General features: G+C 42.1%; 1 protein-coding gene across 4 annotated transcripts in view; it reads right to left on the reverse strand.

Annotated features, from left to right (window-relative positions):
• Positions 1-6,037: 6,037 nt before the first annotated feature.
• Positions 6,038-24,997, reverse strand: part of ANGPTL5 (angiopoietin like 5) — a 43,686-nt gene continuing 24,726 nt past the window's right edge. For 2 of the 4 annotated variants that reach the window (XM_030199359.1, XM_030199356.1), the window contains 4 exons: positions 22,324-22,424; positions 11,239-11,359; positions 9,082-9,267; positions 6,038-7,194 (listed from right to left, as the gene is read on the reverse strand). In XM_030199359.1, the coding sequence (XP_030055219.1) occupies positions 6,902-7,194; positions 9,082-9,267; positions 11,239-11,359; positions 22,324-22,424 (701 nt within the window). In that variant the 3' untranslated portion in view covers positions 6,038-6,901. The remainder of the gene's footprint in view (positions 7,195-9,081; positions 9,268-11,238; positions 11,360-22,323; positions 22,425-24,997) is intronic. The other 2 variants (XM_030199357.1, XM_030199358.1) reach the window with 2 other exon arrangements.

Raw genomic sequence — 24,997 nt, forward strand, 5'->3', positions numbered from 1 at the left:
GTCGCTTACATATCTGAAAAACTTATTACCCAACTTTACCATATTAGCTATCTTTTCTTCTATTTTCCTCTTCGCTTTCCTGACAGCTTTTCCAGCTTCTCTTAGCTTATCCAAGTATTCTCGCCTGTCCTGTTCTTTCTGAGTCATCTTATAACGCATGAAGGCTAACCTCCTTTCTCTTACCTTTTCGGCTACTACGTTCGAGAACCAGAGTGGCCTTCTTTTCCTCTTTCCTTTATGTAATTTATTAACATAAAGGTTAGTTGCCTTTAAAATAGCTCCTTTCAGTCTTGTCTGCTGCTGTTCTATTTCCTTCAGCTGTTCCCATCCTACTAATTCTTAATAAATTCCCCCATCTCAGCAAAGTTAGCTCTTTTGAAATCCAGGACCTTCAATCTTGAATAAGCCCTCTCTTCTGTCTTAATAGTGAACCACACCATTCAGTGATCACTACATGCCAAATGGTCTCCCTCCGTGACATCAGAAACATTCTCTCCATTTGTAAGCACCAGGTCCAGAATAGCTCCATCCCGCATCAGTTCGGTTACCCACTGCTGAAACAATTTTTCCTGTAGAGAATCCAAGATCCCTTTGCTTCTGGACGCCCCTGCAGCAGGGACGCCCCTATCAACATCCGGCATATTAAAATCACCTATTAGTAGTACTTGTCCTTTCCTAGCTATCTTGTGGATGTCTTCAATTAAGTCTCTGTACATTTCTTCTGACTGTGAAGGTGACCTGTACATTACTCTGATGTAAATACATTTCCCTTTCCCTCTTTCCAGTTTAACCCACAGCACTTCTTCCATACCCCATGTGTCCTGCAGTTCTGTCACTTTAATATTATTCTTAGCATATAATCTGAATGAGTGCAGGTGAAGCCTAATTTGCATTGAGGAACCAGTGAACCAAAGGGGGGGGGGGCAGGCTGTACCACCTGAACAATGAAGAAAAAGTTGGTCAGAGAGTCATCGGAGAACCTGTGGGTAGTAGAAAGGGCAGGTCCTGACACTCAAGAGGAGCAGTAGAGTCACCATGAAGAATACACTATTAGTTGTGCCAACTGAAACATAACTCCCACTGGCATGACGTGCAGTGCATCAGCTGATGCTCAAAAACGCAGCAGCAACGGGTTTCTTAAGCAAAACAAGGTTTTACCCACTCCCTTCGCCGGGATGTCCTGCGAGGACGTCCTCAGGAAAACGTGGGCGCCCCTTTCAATTATGCCCCTCCACGTGATGATTCAGCTAAGTACATTACAGTATAATTATTTCTAGATATATATGTTGAACTATGAAGTGTTCCCCTCTTCTTCATAAGTTTTGTACTATGCCAATGGAAGACTTGTTATATACTAAACATTTTAAGTGGGGTTCTTTTTCAGACCTGTGATGGTTAGCTGTTAACCTTGGTGAAAAGACTGGTGTTTTGCACACTGACCTCTTTTTTTTTTTTCTCCACTTAACTTTTGTTTGCATCCTTGGTGTCTTCCTCAGCTGCTGACTTATGTAAATTGATAAGAAACATTGTTTATTCTAAGCGGACACCCAGAGGCAGCCAGAGAGCCACCTCATTATTATGTATTTATGCCTTGAAGCATCTCGATAAAATTTGTCCATTTTTAATATATCGGAAGTCCTACAAAATCTCAAACATTTGATGATTTGATGAAAGGCGTCATGAGCTTCAGGATTAGTATGGCTGCTAAGCTCTTCACTGGCCTTCCCTTATGCAGAGAGTGAGAGTGCACCTGCCTGCATGACAATCAAATCAATTTTAGAGAATAAAATACTGTAGGGCTTTTTTTATATATGTTATTTTGTCTTCTAAATTGCATAACACTGAATTTTATTTCTATGCATTGTGCTTCTAAGATACTTTGTTATTCTGGGTTATCTTTAAAAAAAAAAATCTTTATAACTGAAAGCACCAAAAATGTGAATCCTGTGCCTTCTGTTGATGTGTCACTGTCTTGTGCAACAAAAATAAATACTTGACCGGGTAAACCTGTGAAATTGTATTCAGCTAATAACATTATACTTTCACAAGCTTGCTCTGTACTGTATGACTGTCTCATTTACTCCCTTTTATCTTCTGTGTAACCCCCCCCCCCCCCCCCCCCCCTCTGTTCTCTATACATAATTTTCTCTTTAATAATAGCTACAGTTGTACTGCCACCTACTGGTTAGGTAGTGAAATGATTCTACATGTTCCAAATTCGACACAATCAGCTAGTACTTATGCGCAGGAATTATTTTGAATGGAGACATGAACAGATTCCTTACACCTCTCATATGTTTTTGTGGTTTTCTACAACATATGCAGAATGTTGTGGCCTGCAGCACTCTATTTTATCAAGCTGCTGTTCTTCCTAGAATTTGATTATGTGCAGGTCTATTGTGTTGTTTCCATGGCATTTTTGTCCAGAATGCTCAATATATCATACAATCCCAGTAAAGAAGGTAATTTCACATAGCTCAAGTAAGGTAAAGAGGTGTGTCAGGAAATGAGGCCACCAAAAATTATGGCATTGTTTTACACTTGTGGAATCTTTTAGGTATTTGGATGTTGATATAGATCAGGGGTTCTCAACCCAGTTCTCGGGACACACTAGTCCAGACTGGTTTTCTTGATATCCACAATGAATATGCATTAGATAAATTTGCATTCATTGCCTCCATTGTATGCAAATTTATCTCATGCATATTCATTCTGGATATCATGAAAACCTGACTGGCTGGGTGTGTCCCAAGGACTAGGTTGAGAATCCCTGCTATAGATTAAAAAGTATCCTTTTCCGCATATACGGGGGACTTCTATAAGTGGGCATCTCCAGTTAGGCAAGCCAATGCTAGCCCCTTAGTGCCAGTTCTGTAATGGCATCTGTGTCATTATAGAATACTAGTAAAAGTCAACAAATGCAAAGTGATGCACATTGAGAAGAATAATCTGAATCATAGTTACCTGATGCTAGGGTCCACTTTAGGAGTCAGCACTCAACAAAAAAGACTTAGGTGTCATTGTAGACAATACGCTGAAATGGTTTGCTCAGTATGCGACAACAGCCAAAATATCAAACAGGATGCTAGTAATTATTAGCAGAGGGATGTAAAATATGATCAGAAATATTATAATGCCTCCGTATTGCTCCATGATGCGACTCTACTTTGACTATTGTATTCAGTTCTGGTCACTGTATCTCAAAAAAAGACAAAGTGGAATTAGAAAAGATTCAAAGAAGAACGACCAAAATGATAGAGGGAATGGAACTGCTTCCATATGAGGTAAGGCTAAAGAGGTTAGGAAAAGAGACGGCTGACGGGGGATATGATTGAGGTCTACTGCTTGTCCCGGGATTGGTAGTATGGAATGTTGCTATTAATTGGGTATCTGCCAGGTACTTGTGACCTGGATTGGTCACTGTTGGAAGCAGGATATTGGTCTAGATGGACCATTGGTCTGACCCAGTATGGCTATTCTTATGTTCTTATAGTATTGGTGCCTCCACTTAGGCATGAGCATTTACACGAGGTCTATGACCAGCATACATGATAGCCTTTAACGTGGCAATTACTTACATAACTTGCAGTATTGACTCTGCCTCTGCCCCTGTGAACGCCCCCTTACAGTTATGCACTAAGGGCTATAATTTATTTATTTGGATTTTGCACACACCTTTTTCAGTAGTAGCTCAAGATGAGTTACATTCAGGTACACTGTCCAGCTTATAATTGAAAAAGAAAAATGGCTATATTGCGACCCAAATCGGGAGATAGACGTTTATCTCACAAAAACGAATAAAGCGGTATAATCGAAAGCCGAATTTGGACTTTTTCAACTGCACTCCGTCGCGGATGCGGACAAAGTTGATGGGGGTGTGTTGAAGGCGTGGTGAAGGTGGAACTGGGGCGTGGTTATCGGGCGATCAGAGATGGGCGCCTTTCGCCGATAATGGAAGAAAAATATGCGTTTTTAGTGAGAATTTAGGGCACTTTTCCTGGACCCTGTTTTTCCACGAATAAGGCCCCAAAAAGTGCCCTAAATGACCAGATGACCACTGGAGGGAATCGGGGATGACCTCCCCAGTGGTCACAAACCCCCTCCCACCACAAAATATGCCGTTTCACAACTTTTTATTTTCACCCTCAAATGTCATACCCACCTCCCTGGCAGCAGTATGCAGGTCACTGGAGCAATTATTAGGGGGTGCAGTGGACTTCAGGCAGGTGGACCCAGGCCCATCCCCCCCCCCCCCACACATGTTACACTTGTGCTGGTAAATGGGAGCCCTCCAAACCGCCCCCCAAACCCACTGTACCCACATGTAGGTGCCCCCCTTCACCCCTTAGGGCTATAGTAATGGTGTAGACTTGTGGGCGGGGGGTTTGAGGGGCATTTGGGGGGCTCAACACCCAAGGGAAGGGTGCTATGCACCTGGGAGCTCTTTTACCTTTTTTTTTGTTTTTGTAAAAGTGCCCCCTAGGGTGCCCGGTTGGTGTCCTGGCATGTGAGGGGGATCAGTGCACTATGACTCCTGGCCCCTCCCACGAACAAATGCCTTGGATTTATTCGTTTTTGAGCTGGGCGCTTTCATTTTCCATTATCACTGAAAAACAAAAACGCCCAGCTCACAAATTGTCGAATAAAACATGGACGTCTATTTTTTTCGAAAATACGGTTCGTCCGCCCCTTCACGGACCCGTTCTGTGTCTTTCCCTATCCCAGGAGGGCTCACAATCTAATTTTGTACCTGAGGCCTGGAGAGTAAAGTGACTTGCCCAAGATCACAAGGAGCAGCAGTGGCATTTGAACCAGGTACCTCCGGATGGCCATTTTAGAATATAATTATAGAATAGCAGCTCAGCACCCAATTGCCATTTATATATCTACATGTAGAATTACATGTGTAAATGTCAATATTCTATAAATTTAAGTACACAACAGGCACTTAAATTTAGGCGGTCTGTTATAGCGTCCTGTTTCCAACAGTGGCCAATCCAGGTCACAAATACCTGGTGTCCAAACCTTTTTTTAAACTCTGCTGAGCTAACCGCCTTTACCACATTCTCTGGCAACGAATTCCACAGTTTAATTACATGTTGAGTGAAGAAATTTTCTCCAATTCGTTTTAAATTTACTACTTTGGCTTCCCGACCTGGAAGTCTCAGCTCCAATTTGTATGCCCTCTACGTGTATTAACCCTCTTATTCTATAACAGCCGGCAAAAATTGTGCACACAAATTTGAGCACACCCCAATTTGTGTGTGCAATTTAATTGAATAACAAGCCAATTATTGCCAATAATTGGCTTTTTACCAAGCAATTATTGACACTAATTGGAATCCATTAAGTTGCTTATGTGTAATTTTAGGCATGTGATCTGTACCTAATTTTTACATACATTCTGAAAAAGAGGGCATGGAAATGTGAGAGTTATGGGTTGTTCTGGGTGGATTGTGGGTATGATTTTCAGTCACATGTGCAATTATAAAATAAGGAGATTCCGCTCTTAAATTTAGGTGGTGGCATTTGTAGCGCATTTTCATTGGTGCAAATGGATGCACCTAAATGTATGTGCAACCACCTGGACTTAAGTGCTATTCTATAAACCGTGCCTAAGTTTAAGCACGGCTTATACAATAGCGCTTCTTCCGTCACCATATATAGACTCTAGCTCTAAGTGCAGCCAATGAAGTAGCAAAGACCTGATAGGTAAAGTTTTATATTTTATAGCTGATAGAAATTACCAGAAGACTAAGCTCAATTGCCCTTCAATCTCCCCTCAATCACTTGTTCAAGCCCTGACTGAAACACTAAGGTGAAACTTATGCGTTATCCAGAGACAGAGTACAATGTAGGTGATATACACAGTGCCATCATGTAATTTATTCATTTCTACTTGTACACTATAGACTTCACCAGCCCGTATAAGAGGAATAATACCTGGAGATGTTTGGGCCCACACTAAGGGATATGTTTACTAAGATGTGTTAGTGTTTTTAACGCGCCTGTAAATTTAAGGTGTGTTAAACGATAATGAGCCTATATATTTCTATGGGCGAATTAGTGTTTAACACGCATAAACCATTTACGCGTGTTAAAAATGCCAACGCGCCCGTAGCGCCGCTCAGTAAACCTAGCCCTAAATCTTCAATATACATATGCCATCTGATAATCAGCCAGCAGTGGGCAACGTGTAGACTGCCTGCAGCCAGTGTTCAGCCCGGATATTCAATGCTAAGCCATTTCCAGTGACTGGCATTGAATATAAGAGTTTTTCAATGCCAGCTAGCACATGACTGGTTGTTGATATTCAGACTTAACCAGCCATGGCTTGTGGGCAAAGCTAGGCCTGCTCGCTATGCGATCTTATTTGGTCACTAAGCCTGGCCGGTTAAGTTCCGAATATTGGGACTTAACCAGTCATGCCCCCAACATCGCCAGCTTATTTCCTATACTAACCGGACATTTTCAGTGGCGAAAACCGGTCTAATGCTGCTGAAAATTACCAGTTATCCACAGAGACATGAGTTAACTAGTCAGTGGCTGTTCCCAGTCAGTTAACTCATGCTGAATATTGGCCAGTTTATGTCATTCATCAAATTATTATATATAGCCTCCAGCACAGCAATGGCCACATGACATGAAATGTAGTGTATTATATATTGTCTTCTAGAATCACTAAGTATCGTTTCACTCAAAATGCCCTCTGGCTCTCACTTGGATTTTAAAGCATTTTTTATCATTTTTACGATGTTCTATCAAGCACAGTAAGCTGTGAAAATCCAACTAACTGAAAACAATCAATGAACTAAAAAGAAGTATGAGATATTTAAGACTGACCAAGCAAGATAACCATAAAGTACAGAGTTGCCATGCAGCACATTGTGTCTATCCAAATTCATTTAAAATATGGATTATAGGTTCTTCTGATTTTCATTGAGGCTGCTTTGATTTTGACTATTTTTTCATTCTTTGTCCAGGTATCCCAGCGGATCTTAGACTGAATTCCCTTTCTTGTAACCAGGTGAGGCCCATTGAGATTGGCGAGGCCACACTGGTTGAACCACCAGCCAGTCTTATTGTCCATCATGCTGCAGCTCTCCACAGAGAGCCCATCGTTATCGCTGTCAGAAGTGCTAAATAGCATCGCATTTTGGTTATCTTCCTTTCGGTATCCTCGAAATGCATCACCTGGGCAAAATCAATGGGCAGAAACACCATTATTGCACATCCATTTGATGTAAACTCAGAATGAACATAAGCTCAATCAAACAAAATTATACTTCAATGCAATTTTTTAACATATGCGTATGACTTTAATGCACTTATATTGTTGTAACCTGTTTTATGACTGCCGGAAAATGTGAGAAATCAAGATTAAAATAAATAATAATAACAACAATAATAATAATCAAATGAACTTGAGAACACAATTTGTCTACTTGGATAGTAAAATATTTTTCATGAATAAAGACATACTCATCTTATGCCCTTTTATTCAGCTACATTAAGCAGCTACTGTGAGCTTTATTGCATGGTAGAAATCAGTGCAGACCCATGTTAAATACTACTGCACGTTAAAACCAACCAGTGCGTTAAAAAAAAACAGTAGCTGCTTAACATGGGAAGGTGCAATTCACCGTCGTAACAGTGGCAGAACAGAGGAGTGCCTGGTGGTGACAGCTAGTACACACATCAAGGGCATTAAGTACAACTAATCTATCAGCGATATGGTAATGCAGCCACTGTTGCATGACAGTACACCGCCTCGACATCTCTCCACCAGTCTGATCTCCCACACACACACACAAAGTTACAAAGCCCCCATCCAATCCTCCCTCCACAAGTCTCAAAAAACACTGCCCCACCAGCACAAGTCCCACCCTGCAACAGAGCCTACACCCTCTTGAACCCCCCTCCCTCCAAGTCCTACCTACTACTACTACTACTTATCATTTCTATAGCGCTACCAGACATACGCAGTGCTTCACACTTGAACATGGAGAGACAGTCCCTGCTCAATAGAGCTTACAATCTAATTATGACAGACAGACAGGACAAGTAAGGGATAAGGGTTAGGACAGACAGGACATATCAGGGATAGGGGACAGTTGAAGGTTTAGGTTTAGGAGTTAAAAGCAGCATCGAAGAGGTGGATTTTTAGCCTAGATTTGAAGATGGCCAGAGATGAGGCTTGGCGTACCGGCTCAGGAAGTTTATTCCAGGCATACGGTGCAGCAAGATAGAAGGAACGGAGTCTGGAGTTAGCGGTGGAGGAGAAGGGTGCAGATAAGAGAGATTTGCCCAGTGAGCGGAGTTCCTGTACACAATAATTGATTTGATTTGCTTACTTTATTTTTTGTCTATTAGATTGTAAGCTCTTTGAGCAGGGACTGTCTTTCTTCTATGTTTGTGCAGTGCTGCGTATGCCTTGTAGCGCTATAGAAATGCTAAATAGTAGTAGTAGTAGTTCCCGGGGAGGAGTGTAGGGAGAGATGAGAGTGGAGAGGTACTGAGGAGCTGCAGAGTGAATGCATTTGTAAGTCAGTAAGAGGAGTTTGAACTGAATGCGGAAATGGATAGGGAGCCAATGAAGTGACTTGAGGAGAGGGCTAATATGAGCATAACGACCCTGGCGGAATATTAGTCATGCAGCAGAATTTTGAACAGATTGAAGAGGAGAGAGATGGCTCAGTGGGAGACCTGTGAGAAGCAAGTTGCAGTAGTCTAAGCGAGAGGTGATAAGAGTGTGGATGAGGGTTCTGGTTGCATACTCAGAAAGGAAAGGGCGAATTTTGGTGATGTTATAGAGGATCTGCCTGGAAATCAAGTGGTCTGGGGTAAGGGTAGTCTCCCTGCACTCTTGCCCCAGGACTGCACCGTGTTCAAAATGGTGCCGATGCCACCTAGCAGTAGTCTTGAGGTACTACCGCTAGGAGGGCATTCTTATATGGAAGGAAGTCCCCTTAGATGTAGTACCATGAGACTACCAATAGGGGTCATCAGCACCATTTTGAACCTGGCATTGTTGTGGGTGGAAGCGGAGAAGGACTTTATCAGTGGTAATGAGAGTCTTACCAGCAGTTCCTGAGTAACGTCCCACATGCATTTTGAAAAGCTGAGTTTCATCCTCAAGCCAAAAGTTATCATATACTGCGTATGCAGAGTTGCCATCTTCAGACTCTAAAGCTACATGAAGCATAAAGTTGGTGCTCTTTTGATTTACAATATAAAAAATGTTTTTCAAACCTAGCCAGTGTTCTCCTGTGGATATAACATGAAAATTGAAAGTAAGTACACAGACAGTAATAAGAAAGGCCTTCTGAAGGCCTTCTCATGCACCTGTGCAATCATCCTCTCTCTCTCTCTCTCTCTCTCTCTCTCTCACACACACACACACACACACACATATACTATCACTGTCTTACTGTGAATGCTGAAAGCAATTAGACTGTAGTTGCTCCTTTCCTTTGTGATTCTATATCTGTGATAGAGTTGCATAACTCATAACACTTCCCTTTTCTGTGACAAGTGGAATTGAATTGCTACAACATGTAAGTCAACTGGGCATAAATGTTATATAATGTGGATGACCAAACCGTAGCATTTATGTAATTTCAGCAGCCTGCATCAGGGAAGTTCAGGTCACTGCTTAAATAGATTCAATCTTCATTCTTAGCACTCTCGGATTGTATCTATTACAGTAGACTCTTCTATAATGCGTTTGCAGCCAAAGTAATTTTTAATTACTGTGGTAGTATGTAAGTTTTATGCAAAGCAGTAAATTCTATCTGATGGTTCATATGAAAATAAAAAGAGCTCAAGCTAGTATTAAAGGGGGGAGGGGGATATGAAAAGGTACAAAAATAGGCAATTATAAGAACCAGCATGAGATGACTGCTAACAGAATCAAACATAGACAAGGATTTATGCTGTGTGGCAGGTGACCTTAAGATGTCCAGCAGGCTGATCATAGGTGTACAGCTTTTCTACAGCAAGTATTCTTAAGGTTGCCTGGAACAGGACACCCCCATCTTAAACATTACCACAAAGATGAATAGAAAATTCAAATTAATACATAGGGCCTGATATTCAGTGTGAGTTAACCAGCTGGGAATGGCCGCTGACCGATTAACTCATGTCTCAGTAGATAATTGGTCATTTTCAGCAGAATTTAACCAGTCATCACCATTGAAAATGACTGGTTAGCCCAAAAATAAAGCCGGCGATATTGGGGACATGGCCGGTTAAGTCATTATATCTGGAACTTAACCCTCCAGGCTTAGTGGCCAAATAAGGCCACATGAAAAGCAGGCCTATCTCTGCCCGCTAAACCATGGCCTGTTAAGTCTGAATATTGACTTAACCAGTAATGTGCTAGCCAATGTTGAAAAACCCGGATATTCAATGCCAGTCACCAGAAACGTACTGAATATCCAGGTTGAATGCCAGCAGCACCGCTGGCTGAATATCGAGGCAGTGGCATACCAAGGGCTGGGCGGTGGGGGCGGTCCACCTCGGGTGCAGGCAGCAAGGGGGTGCACTGAGCAGTTGCGCAGTTGTCAGCTCTGCCAGTCCCCTGACATCAACTTCCTGTTCCAGGGCAGGGGAACGGCAGAGCCAACAAACACACAACTACTCAGCGCACACCCTTGCTTGGAGAAAGGAGGGAGGGGAATGCACCTGGAGGAGGGCGTGCTCTTCCCAGGTAGCAACCAACCAAAGTAGGTACTTCACTGTATCAGGGGGATAGATCCCAAGGTGGACTTGTCTGGTGGCTTAGTGGCAGGGTATGAAGACCATACTGAGTCTGACTCCTGGCTCAGATCTTTGGTTCTCCAGTTTGGCTAAGGCTGAGGCTGTTATAAAATCTGTATTCACAGTCCCTGGGAAAGGGGCAGGGGGAGAGCAATGGTAATATCTGGGTGCTAGATTTAGGGGCCATAATTTCAGGGTTTCAGAAAGAACCCTGGCTCAGGAATGTGTTTATTTGGGGAGGGAGGGTACATATAGGTGGGGAACATCTTGTGTAATTATGAAAGAATGTTGATGGTACTAGATCCCAGTCTTGATTTCAACTTAGCTGGAACCCAAAGGAAATAGGTCATAGAAAATTACCCATAGGAAATGAGTATTAGTGAAGAGCAAAATCTTTAATGCAATTTAGAATTTTGTATGCTACTTAGAAGATATAAAATAGATCTAGCCATATTATGAAAACATAAACATCAGTACCCAAGAGGTCACCAAATCCATCTGTATAATCAGACCACATTTGCTGGAAATCAATTAGGCCATCGATCCTTTTCTGAATCACAGTCCATCCACCTCCTCTATAATCCATGTCACAGAATACCTAAGCAGACACATTACATAATGTATTGTTTTGTAAAAACCAGTAGAAAATTTTTTTTTTGTATTTACAGAGATTTCATAGCAGCTTATAACAAGGCATCACTAAAAATGCACGGGTTCATATTCACACTTACCTGGAGGGCAGCAGCAATTATCCATGAAAGTGCTGCTGGCCGGGAATATCCAGAGATTTTCAGCAATACTGTGCTGCTAAAAATCATTACTGACCACCCCGGCAATTGGTCAAAGCCAGCAATTATCTGGTTAATGGTAATGTTCTGACCTTTAACTGGATAATTATCTGGATAAAGTTAGGACAGAAAAAAAATTGCTGTTTGAACATCATCGCTCGTACTTATAGAATACTGGGTAAGAACACCTAACTTGGGTGCCAGCGTTTATACCAAGTGTAAGTCTGGTGTCCAGAGTTTGTTGCGAGAATCAGTGTTGTACACTATTCTATGAATAGTATATGCCCTTTATAGTTTTTTAAATTTTTGGTGCCCATTTTGAGTGCCATTTATAGAATTCCCCTCCCCTGAATTCTATAAAAACTGTGCATGCAAATTTGGGTGTGTGCCAAATTTACACGGACAATTTAATTAGGTAGCAAGCCAGTTAGTGCCAATAATTGGCTTTTTAACAAGCAATTATTGGCACTAATTAGATGTAATCAGAACTTGCAATCCTACAATGTACATGTGGCCCAAAAAGGGGGCACAGAAGTAGGGGTCATGGGCATGGTTTTGAGTTACACATGTAATTATAGAATGAGGGGGCTCTGCGTGTAAATTTAGGCATGGCCATTTGCACCATGTTTTTGCTGGTGCAAATGGCAGTGCCTACATTTATGCATGACCCCTAGGTGTAAACGCAGTTTATAGAATAGCGCTTTTATTCAGTGCTGGGTTTTTTTTTCCGCATCGTATATAGAATCTAGCCCTGTGTAACTGGAACACTCCCCATGTCCTGCCCATGCTCCGCCCATGTGTACACCCCTTGCATTTACATGCCATGGCCCTTATGCACATCCATCCTTATAGAACAACATTTAGGGCCCTTACGTGTATAAGTGCTAATTTTCTCAGTCTTCACACGAGCAACAAGTACATAATTATGGGTGCCTAGTTACAGAATTGCTCTTACTATGCATATATTTAGAAGGTGCACAGGTAATTGTAAACTCCTCTCCAACCCACATCTAAAGAAACACCTCTGCACAGTCTGGGTAAACTTTTATATTTATATATATTTATAGTACATTTCTACCCCACATTTTCCCACACATGCAGGCACAATGTGGCTTACATAGGAATAATTAAAATAACAATACAATACAGTAAGAGTTATGTTAAGAGACAGTAAGCATGGAAAGGCATATCAAAACCAGGGAATAAGCAAGTGGAATCATTATTCGGTAAGGCTATGGGGGGAGTAGGTTAATCCAAATAGGTAAGTTTTCAGCAGCTTCTTGAACAGTTGGTGATCCATTTGCATTTTTAAGTATTTCGGCAAAACATTCCAATTCTTAGCACTAGAGTAATGGAAAGATGAGGAGAAGATCGATTTGTATCTGACGCCTTTACAATTTGGGAAGTGCAGGTTGAGATACGAACGCAAGGTAGCTACTGCGTTTCTGCGAGGGAGGTCAATAAGACCAAGCATATATTCCGGAGCTTGCCCGTAAATGATTTTATGAGTTAATGAGCAGATTTTAAAAGAGATACGCTCCTTCACAGGCAACCAGTGGAGAATGAAACGCAGTGGCTGAGCATGTTCAAAACGAGGTTTTCCCAGGATTAATCTCGCCGCTGTGTTTTGAGCGGTCTGGAACGTTTTCAAAAGATATTCGTGGTAACCTGCATAGATTCCGCTGCAGTAGTCTAGGTGAGACAGCACAACTTTACAAGCACTGTGTATAGGGCACTCCATTTTGTAAAAATATATTTCTGCATTTGAAAATTATCCTCCTGATGTTAGAATATATTTTATGTTCCATACCATAGCAATACCAAGTGTTTAAGTATCAGCTGTAACCTATGTGAAACTGTACAAGAGGTTCCTGGTCTTTTCTATCACTTGTCTCTTTTCCAGTTCTGGACAAGGGATTCCCAGAACCACCACCACCTCCTGCCTCTTCCTGCACCTGCAGTGGGGATCACTGAGTCCCCACTGACTCCTTCCTTTGTTCAGGGTGGAGGATGGGGGACCCCGGGCCCCTCCACTTCAAATTGTAACAATGTCCCTGTTGATGCTAACACTACACATGTCAGTCATTTATTTTCACAATGACCTGTCCAGCAACCAAGTCCAGCACATATATTTTACCTCGTCCTTATAACACAAATAACGTCTTTTTGATAACCAGTCATATCCATAGGGCAATAAATCATGGTCTAATATTACATCTGCAAAAATCGGATACATTCCTTATTAATGTATGTATCTTTTATGTTTTGTGCAATATTTGACCCAAGAGTTGTAGGAATGCCTAATACATAATTGAATTAGTCTTGGAGAAGATGGAACAAAGCTATCGCCCTTTTACTAAGTCGCGTAAGCACCTACACGTGCCAATTCCAAGTTATCACCCGGCTACCATATGGCCATTGCGATAATTTCATTTTTGGCACGTGTCCACTAAGCGTGTCTGAAAAAACATTTTTTATTTTCTGGTGCACATCAGCTACGCACGTCAAGTGGCATTTGACGCGTGTAGGTCATTACCACCTGCTTACCGCATGACACTTTACCGCTAGGTCAATGACTAGTGGGTAAGGTCTCAGATCCAAAATGGACGCGCGACAATTTTCAATTTTCTGCACGTCCATTTTCGGCAAAAATTTTAAAAAGGCATTTTTTACAGGTGAGCTAAAAAATGATTCTGTGCGTGCCCAAAATACGCGTCTACACTGCCGCAAGCCATATTTCAGCACACCTTAGTAAAAGGACCCCGCTGTCCCCTGTGCACATTCATAAAAAAAATTATGGCAGCCACCACAAGTGTGCCAGTTCCCATGGCAAGCCCTAAGCAGGTTGAAGTTGACAAACGCCACCCCCAGCCAACCCAACACAATGGAGTGTTAAACAGCTTGTCCAGTGCCATAAGGAGCCACCATAGGATTTGCCTGACAGACTGCATTACTTATAACAAATTCAATTTTCTACAAACAGCAATATGAACCTTTGACCTACAAAAATTCCCCATCATAAAGCCTGTTTTTGCTCCTGCTTTGTGCTAAAAACAGGGTTTCCCAAACTGGTCCTGGGAATCAGAGTTTCAGGATTTCCATGATGAATATTCATGAAAGTAATTTGCATGTGCTAGATTTCTTTATGCTTACAAACGTATTGCATCCTATTCATATTTATTGTAGATATCCTAAAAAATATGGGTTTTGCAGAACAGGTTTAAAAAGCCTTGTGCTAAGCATTACCGACAAAAAGAGAAATAAAGTGGCCTAGTGGTTAGAGTGGTGGACTTTGGTCCTGGGGAACTGGGTTCAATTCCCACTGCAGGTACAGGCAGCTCCTTTTGACTCTGGCCAAATCACTTAACCCTCCATTGCCCCATGTAAGCCTCATTGAGCCTGCCATGAGTGGGAACGTGCAGGGTACAAATTAAATAAATAAAAATGTTGTACTAACAATAAAATTTCCAACCACATTACAAAATTTAGCAAATACTATCCGATTAATGAGAATACTGACGTGTTGCTTGGCAAGCTGAATATCAAAGTATTTAAAATATTGTTTTTAAAAAGTCAAAAATGTATATTATTTATTAATTTGAATTTATATCTCACCTACCATCTAACTTTACCACAGTTCCAGTGCCTACACATAGTGCCAGCCCCTATAAAATATAGAGGTGGCAACCATTCGAAATATACATGTTTCCATCCAGTCTCTGTTAGTCAATTCAGCCGGCAGTGGAGGAAAGCATCAGCTTTCCTGTAACATGTGTGAACCCATGCTTTCACTCTCAGTGTGCATGACTCACATGCAATTACAAAATAGCTACTGGTATCCTAACTAGCTGAAAGTGAGGCACACTCGTGCCACTATCCTAGAACACACTTAGATCTAGTTTTCCCAGTCAAAACCCAGTTATACAATGATTTATATCAATGTATCTACAGGATATATGATTGGAAAATCAGTTTAGGGAAAGCAGCGAAAAAGTGCCATTAAAACATATTTTCTCATTCCCCAGAGTCTGTTGACCCCTTGCACTGGACCATCAGTATTTCTAGCTGTCACTGAACTACGTGCTTTCAGATACTCCATGGGAGCACAAGAATTTAGACAACATGGTCATGATAAATGGCTTACATGGGAACATCTTTTGCCTTTGGGAACACTGTTTGAAAAATGCATTCCTCTGGTCCCCTGGGATAAGAGGACAGCATGCCTTTCGGGCTAGCCTATAACTTGTGGTTCTTCTTCCTAGCCACTACAGTAATTGAAAGAACAGACCTGGGTAGAATTAAAAGAATGCACACAGACAAGTTCAAGATATTCCAGTCCGGTTAGCTCCCAAGAATCAAACCACAACGATATAAACCATAAGCACATAAGCACCGCCATACTGGGAAAAGACCAAGGGTCCATCAAGCCCAGCATCCTGTCTCCGACAGCGGCCAATCCAGGCTTCAAGAACCCGGCAACCCCCCCCCCCCCCCAACAAAAAAAAATTAATAATATTCAATGGACTTTTCCCTCAGGAATCTGTCCGTAGCACAGCAGTTTCATGTTCACGTCTGCTGTCCCTCAGGACTGGTGGAGCATGATGAAACATGAAAGACAGCCACCGCTAGTGTTGTGACCCTTCTGACTGGAGAGTTCTAAAGTGGAATAGTGACAGCCAGTAAGCTTATCTGAGCAGAAAGTAATGACAAAACATATATACACTAGTAAAACATGCCCGTTTCAGGCGCAAATGAAACGGGCGCTAGCAAGGTTTTCCTCCTGACCCCCCCTCTCTGCTCACCCCTTTGGCGTTGAGATGGCACTGACCGCCATTGTTGCGGACCTCGTCAACGCACGCCAACACCATCTTCAATGTGCTGAGTCGTTGGTTGTGAAGCCACTGACGCCATTGCTCTGCCCTCGAAGTCATCATGTTTGACGCGAGGGCGGGGCCCTAACACAGTGATTTCGGTGGCTTTACCACCATGAACCGTTCGAACCGGAAGTGCCCGGAGGAACTGACAGTGATGTCAGTGTCCTCAGAACGTTGAGGGTGAGTTTTATTATATAGGATATGCCTTTCTAAGATGACAGTTTTTTGCTTCTGGAATCTCATAAATGTATTTTGTTTACACAACGTAGTTAAGACAGATGGAAGAAAAAAAAAACTACATGAAACGTTTTTAGCCCATATAACAAATCCGATTGTTGTGGCGAGTAGGGAATTAATCACCTACTGATAGCTGTGCCCAATAGATCAGCAAACTGTCACAACTTAAATTACTGAATTTGAAAGGATGTCAACTGTTTCCATGTAGGTGTAAAATGATTAAACATTTTGACATGTGCTAAATCTATCATCTATGAAATAATCTTTCATTAAAAAAAATAGATTAATAGACTGGCCCAATTGCACAGTAAGAGTGCTGCACACTGCAATGTAGAGAAGCTGGGTTCGACTCTCAGGTAAAGCAGAGCTAGGAATACCACAGAGGCAGCATTCACAGTCCCTGGCAGGCAGGAGAGCAACAGACGTTATGGGGCTGATATTCAAATGCAGGAGTAAGCCAGGCTGCCTCCCACGATCAGTGTTGAGCCCCGATATTCAATGCCGGGCCATTTACAGTGACTGGAATTGAATACCCGGTTTATTTTTCACTGGTTTCAACTTAACCAGCCAAGTCAATATTCAGAGCTGGCCGCTTAAGTTGAAACCGGCCAAAGATAGGCCTGCTATTTTGGTGGCCTAATTTGGCCGCCAAACTAGCCAGTGATACTAGTGGATAGCTGATATTCGCTAAGCGATAAACAGTAATATTCAGTGGGATATAATCAGCTATCTCCTACTGAATATTGCTGGATAGCCAGTTAAGTGCCTTTCCTGGCTGGTAAAATGGTTTTAAATGTTGGACAGTATGCAACAGCAGAACCTGGTGGTTGGTTTTAGGGTCCAAGACTTCAGAGTTCCAGGTAGAGCCCTGGCGCATGGTGCAATATAAAATAGGGTGAAGTACCCCCAAGTAGCTGTAGTTGAAATCCCAGACCTGGCTGCAGTTCAGCTGTAAGTCCAAAGGAGCAGAAAGAAATTGCCAGATTTTTTTAAGGCAGTTCCATTTTTAAAATGTAATTTTTAAATCATCTACTTCATAATAGAAATCTGTTCCCAGGCATTGTACATAATGATGCAATGTTGACACTATAATCTTTTCAAGAATCCATGGTCATGTTGCAGATGTTCATGGAAATAGAGAAATATTTATAAAGTTTGTAGTCTGATAGATTCCCAGAGTCTTTATACCTGGGGTCAGATTCACCAAGAAAGCTTTCCATTCAACATAAAGGGCACAGACAATTCTCAAACAGTACATACTATAGGAAACTGATTGAGCAATCCAAGCAAAACAATTAAAAATTCTTATCAAGACATTTCCAAAACAAGTACAGCCACATCTAAAGAAACTCATACCAAACCAGCATTTTGTGGGCTTGTTCTACACAGGGATTTGTATTCCACATTTCATAAAGGAGATACATATGCATGGTGAAAAAGTTCCATGTTGGCTTTTATACCTGCTCAACGACACATACAGATTTTTAAAAACTGCTTATTTTCCCAAATTTAGGGGCTCTTTTACAGAATGGCAGTAAGCCCAACGCGGGTTTACCGCTCGCTAGTCCAGGACTACCATCAGCCCAATGTGGCCGCCAGGGGTAGTCCCACCCCGAGCATTCGCCATTTCCAGGGGAAAAAAGAAAAACCCGGAAATGGATTGCGTGGTAATAACCCCTCAGTAATACCCGGTTACCACCAGGTTAGCGTGGAAGCCCTTATCACCACCTCAATGGACATCAGCAACAGCAGAAGACAGGCAGACATAAGGAGATTGCCTTGTATGCACTTCCGCTGGCTCTGCCGGTCCCAGAAACAGGAAGTTGCATTACGTTTCCTGTTTCTGGGGCCAGCAGAGCCAGTGACAGTTTGTACAAGGCAATTTACCCACATCTGCCTGCCTTCTGTGGTTGTTGCTGTTCTGCAGCCATGCAAACCAGGAGATGCAGCAGTCCAGCCTTATGAGTAAAAAAGGAGGGGCAGGGAGGAAAGGGAGATAGAAGTGGCCATGCTTGGATGATGGTGGGACTGGGGAAGAAATGGCTTCATGCCTGATGGTGGTGGTGGGAAGAGAGGTAGAGATGAGGCCATGCTGGATAGTAGTAGAGGGAGAGGAGTAGAGATGATGCTACACTGGATGGTTGGGGTAGGGGGGAGAGACAGGGCCATAAAGGATGATGGTGGTGGAAATTGGGGGAGAGATGGGGGCAATGCTGGATAGTGGTGGTGACGAGAAGAGAAGAGATGAAATGATACTGGATGGGGAAAGAAAGAGACAGAGAAGTGAGATGATACAGGATGATGGTGGTGGTACAGTGGTGTAGCCAGAAATTTTTAACAGGCGGTGCATTTCACGCTGCATCTACCTCCTACTGCTTCCCCCCCCCCCCCCCAACCACCCTGTCGCTGCTCCCCCATACCTTAAAATCATCTCCAGTCTTTGCCTAGGCAATGCTACTCTTCAGAAAATAGGAAGTTGTGTCAGAAGGGGTGGGATGGTTCAGAGAGAAAACCCCGGTGGAGGTTGCAGGCAGCCTATGAGTGTCGCTGTCACTGGTGCTGCCCAGGCAAAGACTGGAGGTGATTTTAAGGCATGGGGGAAAGCGGGGGGAGGGAGGGAACTGCGAGAACTTTGCGGGGCTGGGAAGAGAAGGGAAAGATGCAGTAGGAGGGAGAAGGAAGGGACTGACAGGAGGTGCATATGCACCTTGAATGGATACTCCACTGTGGTGATGTGCAGGGGGGAAAGATGGACAATACTGGATGTGGAGAGGGAGAAATAGAGAGGGGTAATAAACTGTAGAATTTGGTAAATATAAATATTATTGGATGTTCTATAAATATATCCCAAATCACATCATATACTGTAATCCAGTGGCTTAAATGTGTTTGTGTCATATTTTTATTTAATGTGGGTTTATTCAATACCTAACCATCCAAAAATAGATTATTTATTTATTTATTGAGATTTATTAACCGCCTTTATGAAGAGATTCATCCAACGCGGTGTACAGCAGGTACAGTTTAGCATAAAACTTACAATTTTGTTAACTGCATAACAACAGTAAAAATGGCCAAATATAAAATCCCGCTGCTGCTGCTCCTTGTGATCTTGGGCAAGTCACTTAACCCTCCATTGCCTCAGGTACAAACTTAGATTGTGAGCCCTCCTGGGACAGAGAAATATCCAGAGTACCTGAATGTAACTCACCTTGAGCTACTACAGAAAAAGGTGTGAGCAAAATCCAAATAAATTATTTGAGATTCTACATGGAATGTTGCTATTCCACTTGCAACATTCCATGTAGAAGCCTGCCCTTGCAGATCAGCAACGCGGCCGCGCAGGCTTCTGTTTCTGTGAGTCTGACGCCCTGCACGTATGTGCAGGACGTCAGACTCACAGAAACAGAAGCCTAGGGGGCCACATTGCTGATCTGCAAGGGCAGGCTTCTACATGGAATGTTGCTAGTGGAGGAGTAGCCTAGTGGTTAGTGCAGTGGAACACTGAACGTTGCTATTCTTGGTGATTCTACATGGAATGTTGCTGAGTGGAGGAGAGGCCTAGTGGTTAGAGCACTGGTCTTGCAATCCAGAGATGGCCAGTTCAAATCCCACTGCTGCACCTTGTGATCTTGGGCAAGTCACTTAACCCTCCATTGCCTCAGGTACAAATTTAGATTGTGAGCCCTCCTGGGACAGAGAAATATCCAGAGTACCTGAATGTAACTCAACTTGAGCTACTACTGAAGAATGTGTGAGCAAAACCTAAATAAATAAATGATACAATAAATGAGGTAGACTTGAGGACAGCATATTAAAATCTAATAATAGGTCTACCATGAATCAGTAAAAAAAATATACACATTTAAGAGCACTGAATTTCAAGTAACAGAGATATAATACAATGTCAGCATAATGCTAAAAAAACATCTAATAAGCAGGCATTAGAACAAATAACATAGATATGATGCTAATGCTTTTCTACAATACAGCTTACCATGTAGCCAAGGTGCCGAGCGCAGGTATATAGACAAGAGTCAGCTGGGATAAATAGATGGGTGGCTAAACTCAAGGCAAGTTCTTTGTATATATTAATTGTGATTAATTGCAACTGTACAATGCCCACACAACGCGCACAACTTAATTGGCTTGACAAGCTAATCAGCGTTGATAATAGCTCTTAACAAGTAATAATGAGAATTAATTGGCAATAATTAGAATTTATGCACACAACTCAGTAAGCACATTCTGTAATACAGTGTGCCTAACTTCTAATGAGTGCAGGCAAAACGGGGCATGGTTATAGCCGGGGAAATGGAAGTTTCGCGAGCATTCCAAAATTTATGAGTGTAGCTTTAGAATATGGCCCAGTGTGCCTACATCCACACGCCGGGATTTACGCCATGTTTTCCTTGGTGTCAATGGAGACACGTAGTTTTAGGCACTGAAATATCAAGTAAGCATATTCTATGTACCGGGCCAAAATCTAGGTGCCACTTAATGAATACACTTAGTTGGCACTGATTTCTGCGCCAATTTTGTAGGCACCATATATAGAATCTTGCCCTAACTCTATAAAAGTCACCAAAACTTGTGCATGCAAATTTAGGTACGCATCTAATTTGCATGCATAATTTAATTGAATGAGCCAATTAATGCCAATAATTGTTTTTCTTAACAAGCAATTAAGATGTACATGTGTAAATTTAGGCACGTGATCCATGCCTATATTTTATGTGTGTCCCAAAAAAGGGGGTGCAGAAATGGGAGGGTCATGGGCGGTTCGGGGGGGGGGGATCGTGGGCATGGATTTGGGTTACATGCGCAATTATAGACTAAGTGGTTCCGCATGTAAATTTTAGACAAAGATATTTTGTACCACGCAAATGGACACACCTAAATTTACATATGACACACACACACACACTCTATAAACCCCACCTAAGGTTTGGCATGGCTTATAGAATAGTGCTTAAGTTCGGGGGGGAGGGTGTTGGCACCAATTTTTTAGACACAGTTTATAGAATTCACCCCTATACTACTTATGCACACTCTTACAGAACAGTGTTGAGTCACTTTTCTGTTTGTACATATGTGTGTAAGCATACACTTACTCGCAAAAGTGCCAGTAGTCGCACATTTTTATTTATTTATGACATTTATATCCCACATTATCTCAAATAGGATTCAAGTTCAATGTGGCTCACAATATAGCAAAAGTAGAACTGACAAGGAGTTCTGATTACATAGAACAAAAAATATATATATACAAAATTACTAATAACAGTATAACATGAAATCCTGATCATATAATATGTTTGTAATACATAGGATAGAATGTGAATATGGATAGAGTTTAGTTAAAGGGTTAGTTATATCTATTGTTAGAGGCTGATCTTATCAAGTGAATTTTCAATAGTTTAGAAAATATGAGATAGTCTTCAGTTTGACGGAGTTGTTTGGGGAAAGAGTTCCATCTGGTTGTACTTTGGTATGAAAATCCAGAATTTTTACACACCCGAAGCACATAACTATGGGTGCACACTTATAGAATTGCCCTTTTAACACAGAAACTTATGCAGCATATTATTAGGGATATTCTAGATCACATAGGGCAAAAAGTAGGGTCAGAATTTTCATATGAAAGATATAAAGTAATGTACCTCAAATGAGTAGTCAGTTCCTTCAGGCTGGATTATATACCGGCCACTTGGTGTTTCTGAAAAGGTTCCTACAGTATCTATAATATCAGTACAATCACATCCTATAAAAAAAAATTATCATATGTTAACATTTTTCAACAAACAAAGGTATAAATTGTAATTACGAGGGATAAAGACTATGCAAAGAATTTACCTGGATAACTTCAGAAAGTTAACCAGATAAATCTTCCAATTTGAATTTCCTGCCCCTGTTACCACTTAAATTTCAACTAGAAAACTTGTTGATTTTAGCCAGTTATCTCAAAGAACAGCAAGAAGTACCCTAGGGGCATAGTTTAATTTTTAACTGGATAATACTATGTAGTGCTATCTGACAAAAGCTAGCCAGCTAAGAAAGACCAAATAGCTGTCCTAAAGTCAAACAAATATCTGATTAACTTTAGACCATGATTTCAGTGGCTTGTGTCATGGTCGTGCCTAGGTTTCAGGCTCTTCGTCATCTCGCCCTCTGGTGGCCAGACCTGGTGGCTGCATTGGATTGTCTGTGTGCTGTTTCCCGTTCCAGACTTCAGCGCAGTCCAGTCCGAATCTTCCAGGCTGTCAGACTTGTCTTTCTTGTTTGTGCCTACACAGCCCCCGTAGCTGCCTGGTGATTGCTACAATGAATCTCAGCTGCTGCTGGGCTTATTAGCCATTAGGAAACTCTCTGCTTTGCCTTTGCATTGCCTAAGGCCCTGGTATGTTGGGGTGCTGGTGCACTTCTGCCTAGTCCAGTTATAGTCTGTAATTCTTGCCTGATTCTAGTTTAGTCTTTGTGTAGCTTCTTGTACTGTATTGCTTGTTTCCCAGTCTTGTTTCTTGTTTGTATGTCTTTGTCTAGTTCTAGGTTGTCTGTGTTTCTTGTTCAGTGGCTGCCTGGCAGCTTTCCGTTCTGTCTCTTATCTATCAGTGTTTTTTTCCCTGTTTCAGTATCTGCTTGCAGCTTTCAGTTCTGTCTCTTGTCTGTCTGAGAGTCCTAGTCTAGTATTCTGCCTAGTCTCCCTGTGTATTCTAGACCCTGTGTGTATCCTGCTGGTTTCCAGTTCCTGCCCTGTCCGGCAAGTCCTGCCAGCCACCTGCACTCAGGGGCTCAACTCCTGAGGAATGGTGGTCAAGTGCAGGTGAAGTCTAGCTGGCCCTGTCAGAGTTCTGCCTTATCCCTGTGTGGGGTGGTTTTGCCTGCCACTGCCACTCCTCGGCAGTGGCCCAAGGGCTCACAAACCTAGTTCCTGCTTTTGGAAAATGTGACAGCTTGACATGGCCAACTATCTTCTTTTATTAACTATTTGAATATGACATGCAAACGAGATAAATAAGCAGGACACCATAATGTGCCCTCTATGTTTAGACAGAGGAATATTCTGGAATCTCTACTTACAATTTGACCCTGCCTGTAACATGAGCTAATAACATAAAAACATAGAAAATGATGGCAGATAAAGACCATATAGCCTATCCAGTCTGCATAGCCATGCCATCTATTAAGTTCTACCATTCCTTCTTCTCCTTCAGAGATCTTCTGCTTGTCACACGTTTTCATGAATTCAGATACCATTCTTATCTATACCACATCCTCTGGGAGGCTGTTCTATGTATCCACAACTCTTTCTGCAATGAAATATTTCTTTAGATTACTCCTGAATCTATCACCTTTCACCCTCATCCTATTCAAGAGCTATCTTTCAATGAAAAGAGCCTCACCTTCTGCGCATTTATACCATGGAGGTATTTCAATATCTCTATCATATCTTGCCTCTGCCGATTTTCTTCCAAAGTATACATATTTAGGGGTCCTTTTACTAAGGCGCGCCGAAAAAATGACCTGCGCTAGTGTAGATGCATGTATTGGATGCACACTGGTCCATTTTGTAGCACATCTGCGAAAAAGGCCTTTTTTTTGGGGGGGGGGCGAAAATGGACATGTGGTAAATGAAAATTGGCGCATGTCCATTTTGGGCCTGAGACCTTACTGCCACCCGTTGACTTAGCGGTAAGGTCTCATGCATTAACCAGGTGGTAATCGTCAGTGCACGTACATTGCTGATTACTGCCCGGTTAGTGCCATGCGCCGGAAGATTTTCCAGGCTGTGAAGCGGATGTACGGTAGCTAGACGGTAGTTCAAAATTGGCATGTATTGGATGCATATTCGCGCTTGCGCAGCTTAATAAAAGGGTCCCTTAGATCTTTAAGTCGATCCTCGTTTGTTTTATGATGAAGACCACAGATCATTCCAATAGCCGCCCTCTGAATCAACTCCATCATGTTTATATCTCTTGACGTTTTGTACAGTACTCCAAATGAGGTCTCACCAGAGACCTATGTAGAGACACTATCACCTCATTTTTCCTGCAAACCATTCCACTCCCTACAGATCCAAGCAGTCCTCTGGCTTTAGCTGTCACTTTTTCTACCAGAAGAGGTGCTGTGAGAACAGATCTAGAGAAGGAGAGATCTTCATCGGTAAGAATTTGCTGGGAAATTGTTTTGTGAACTTGGGGAAAGGTAGGCTTAGAATTAAATAGTTCACTTCAGGGGACCTTATTTTTTAGTCACTCTGCTCACTTAGTAAAGGCTTTTAAGGACTAGGTTTTCTTAACATATAAAGTCTGTGTTATAGTTCCATAGGCTAGCATT

This window comes from Microcaecilia unicolor, chromosome 4 (assembly GCF_901765095.1).
Source record: "Microcaecilia unicolor chromosome 4, aMicUni1.1, whole genome shotgun sequence".
In the NCBI taxonomy this organism is placed as follows: domain Eukaryota; kingdom Metazoa; phylum Chordata; class Amphibia; order Gymnophiona; family Siphonopidae; genus Microcaecilia; species Microcaecilia unicolor.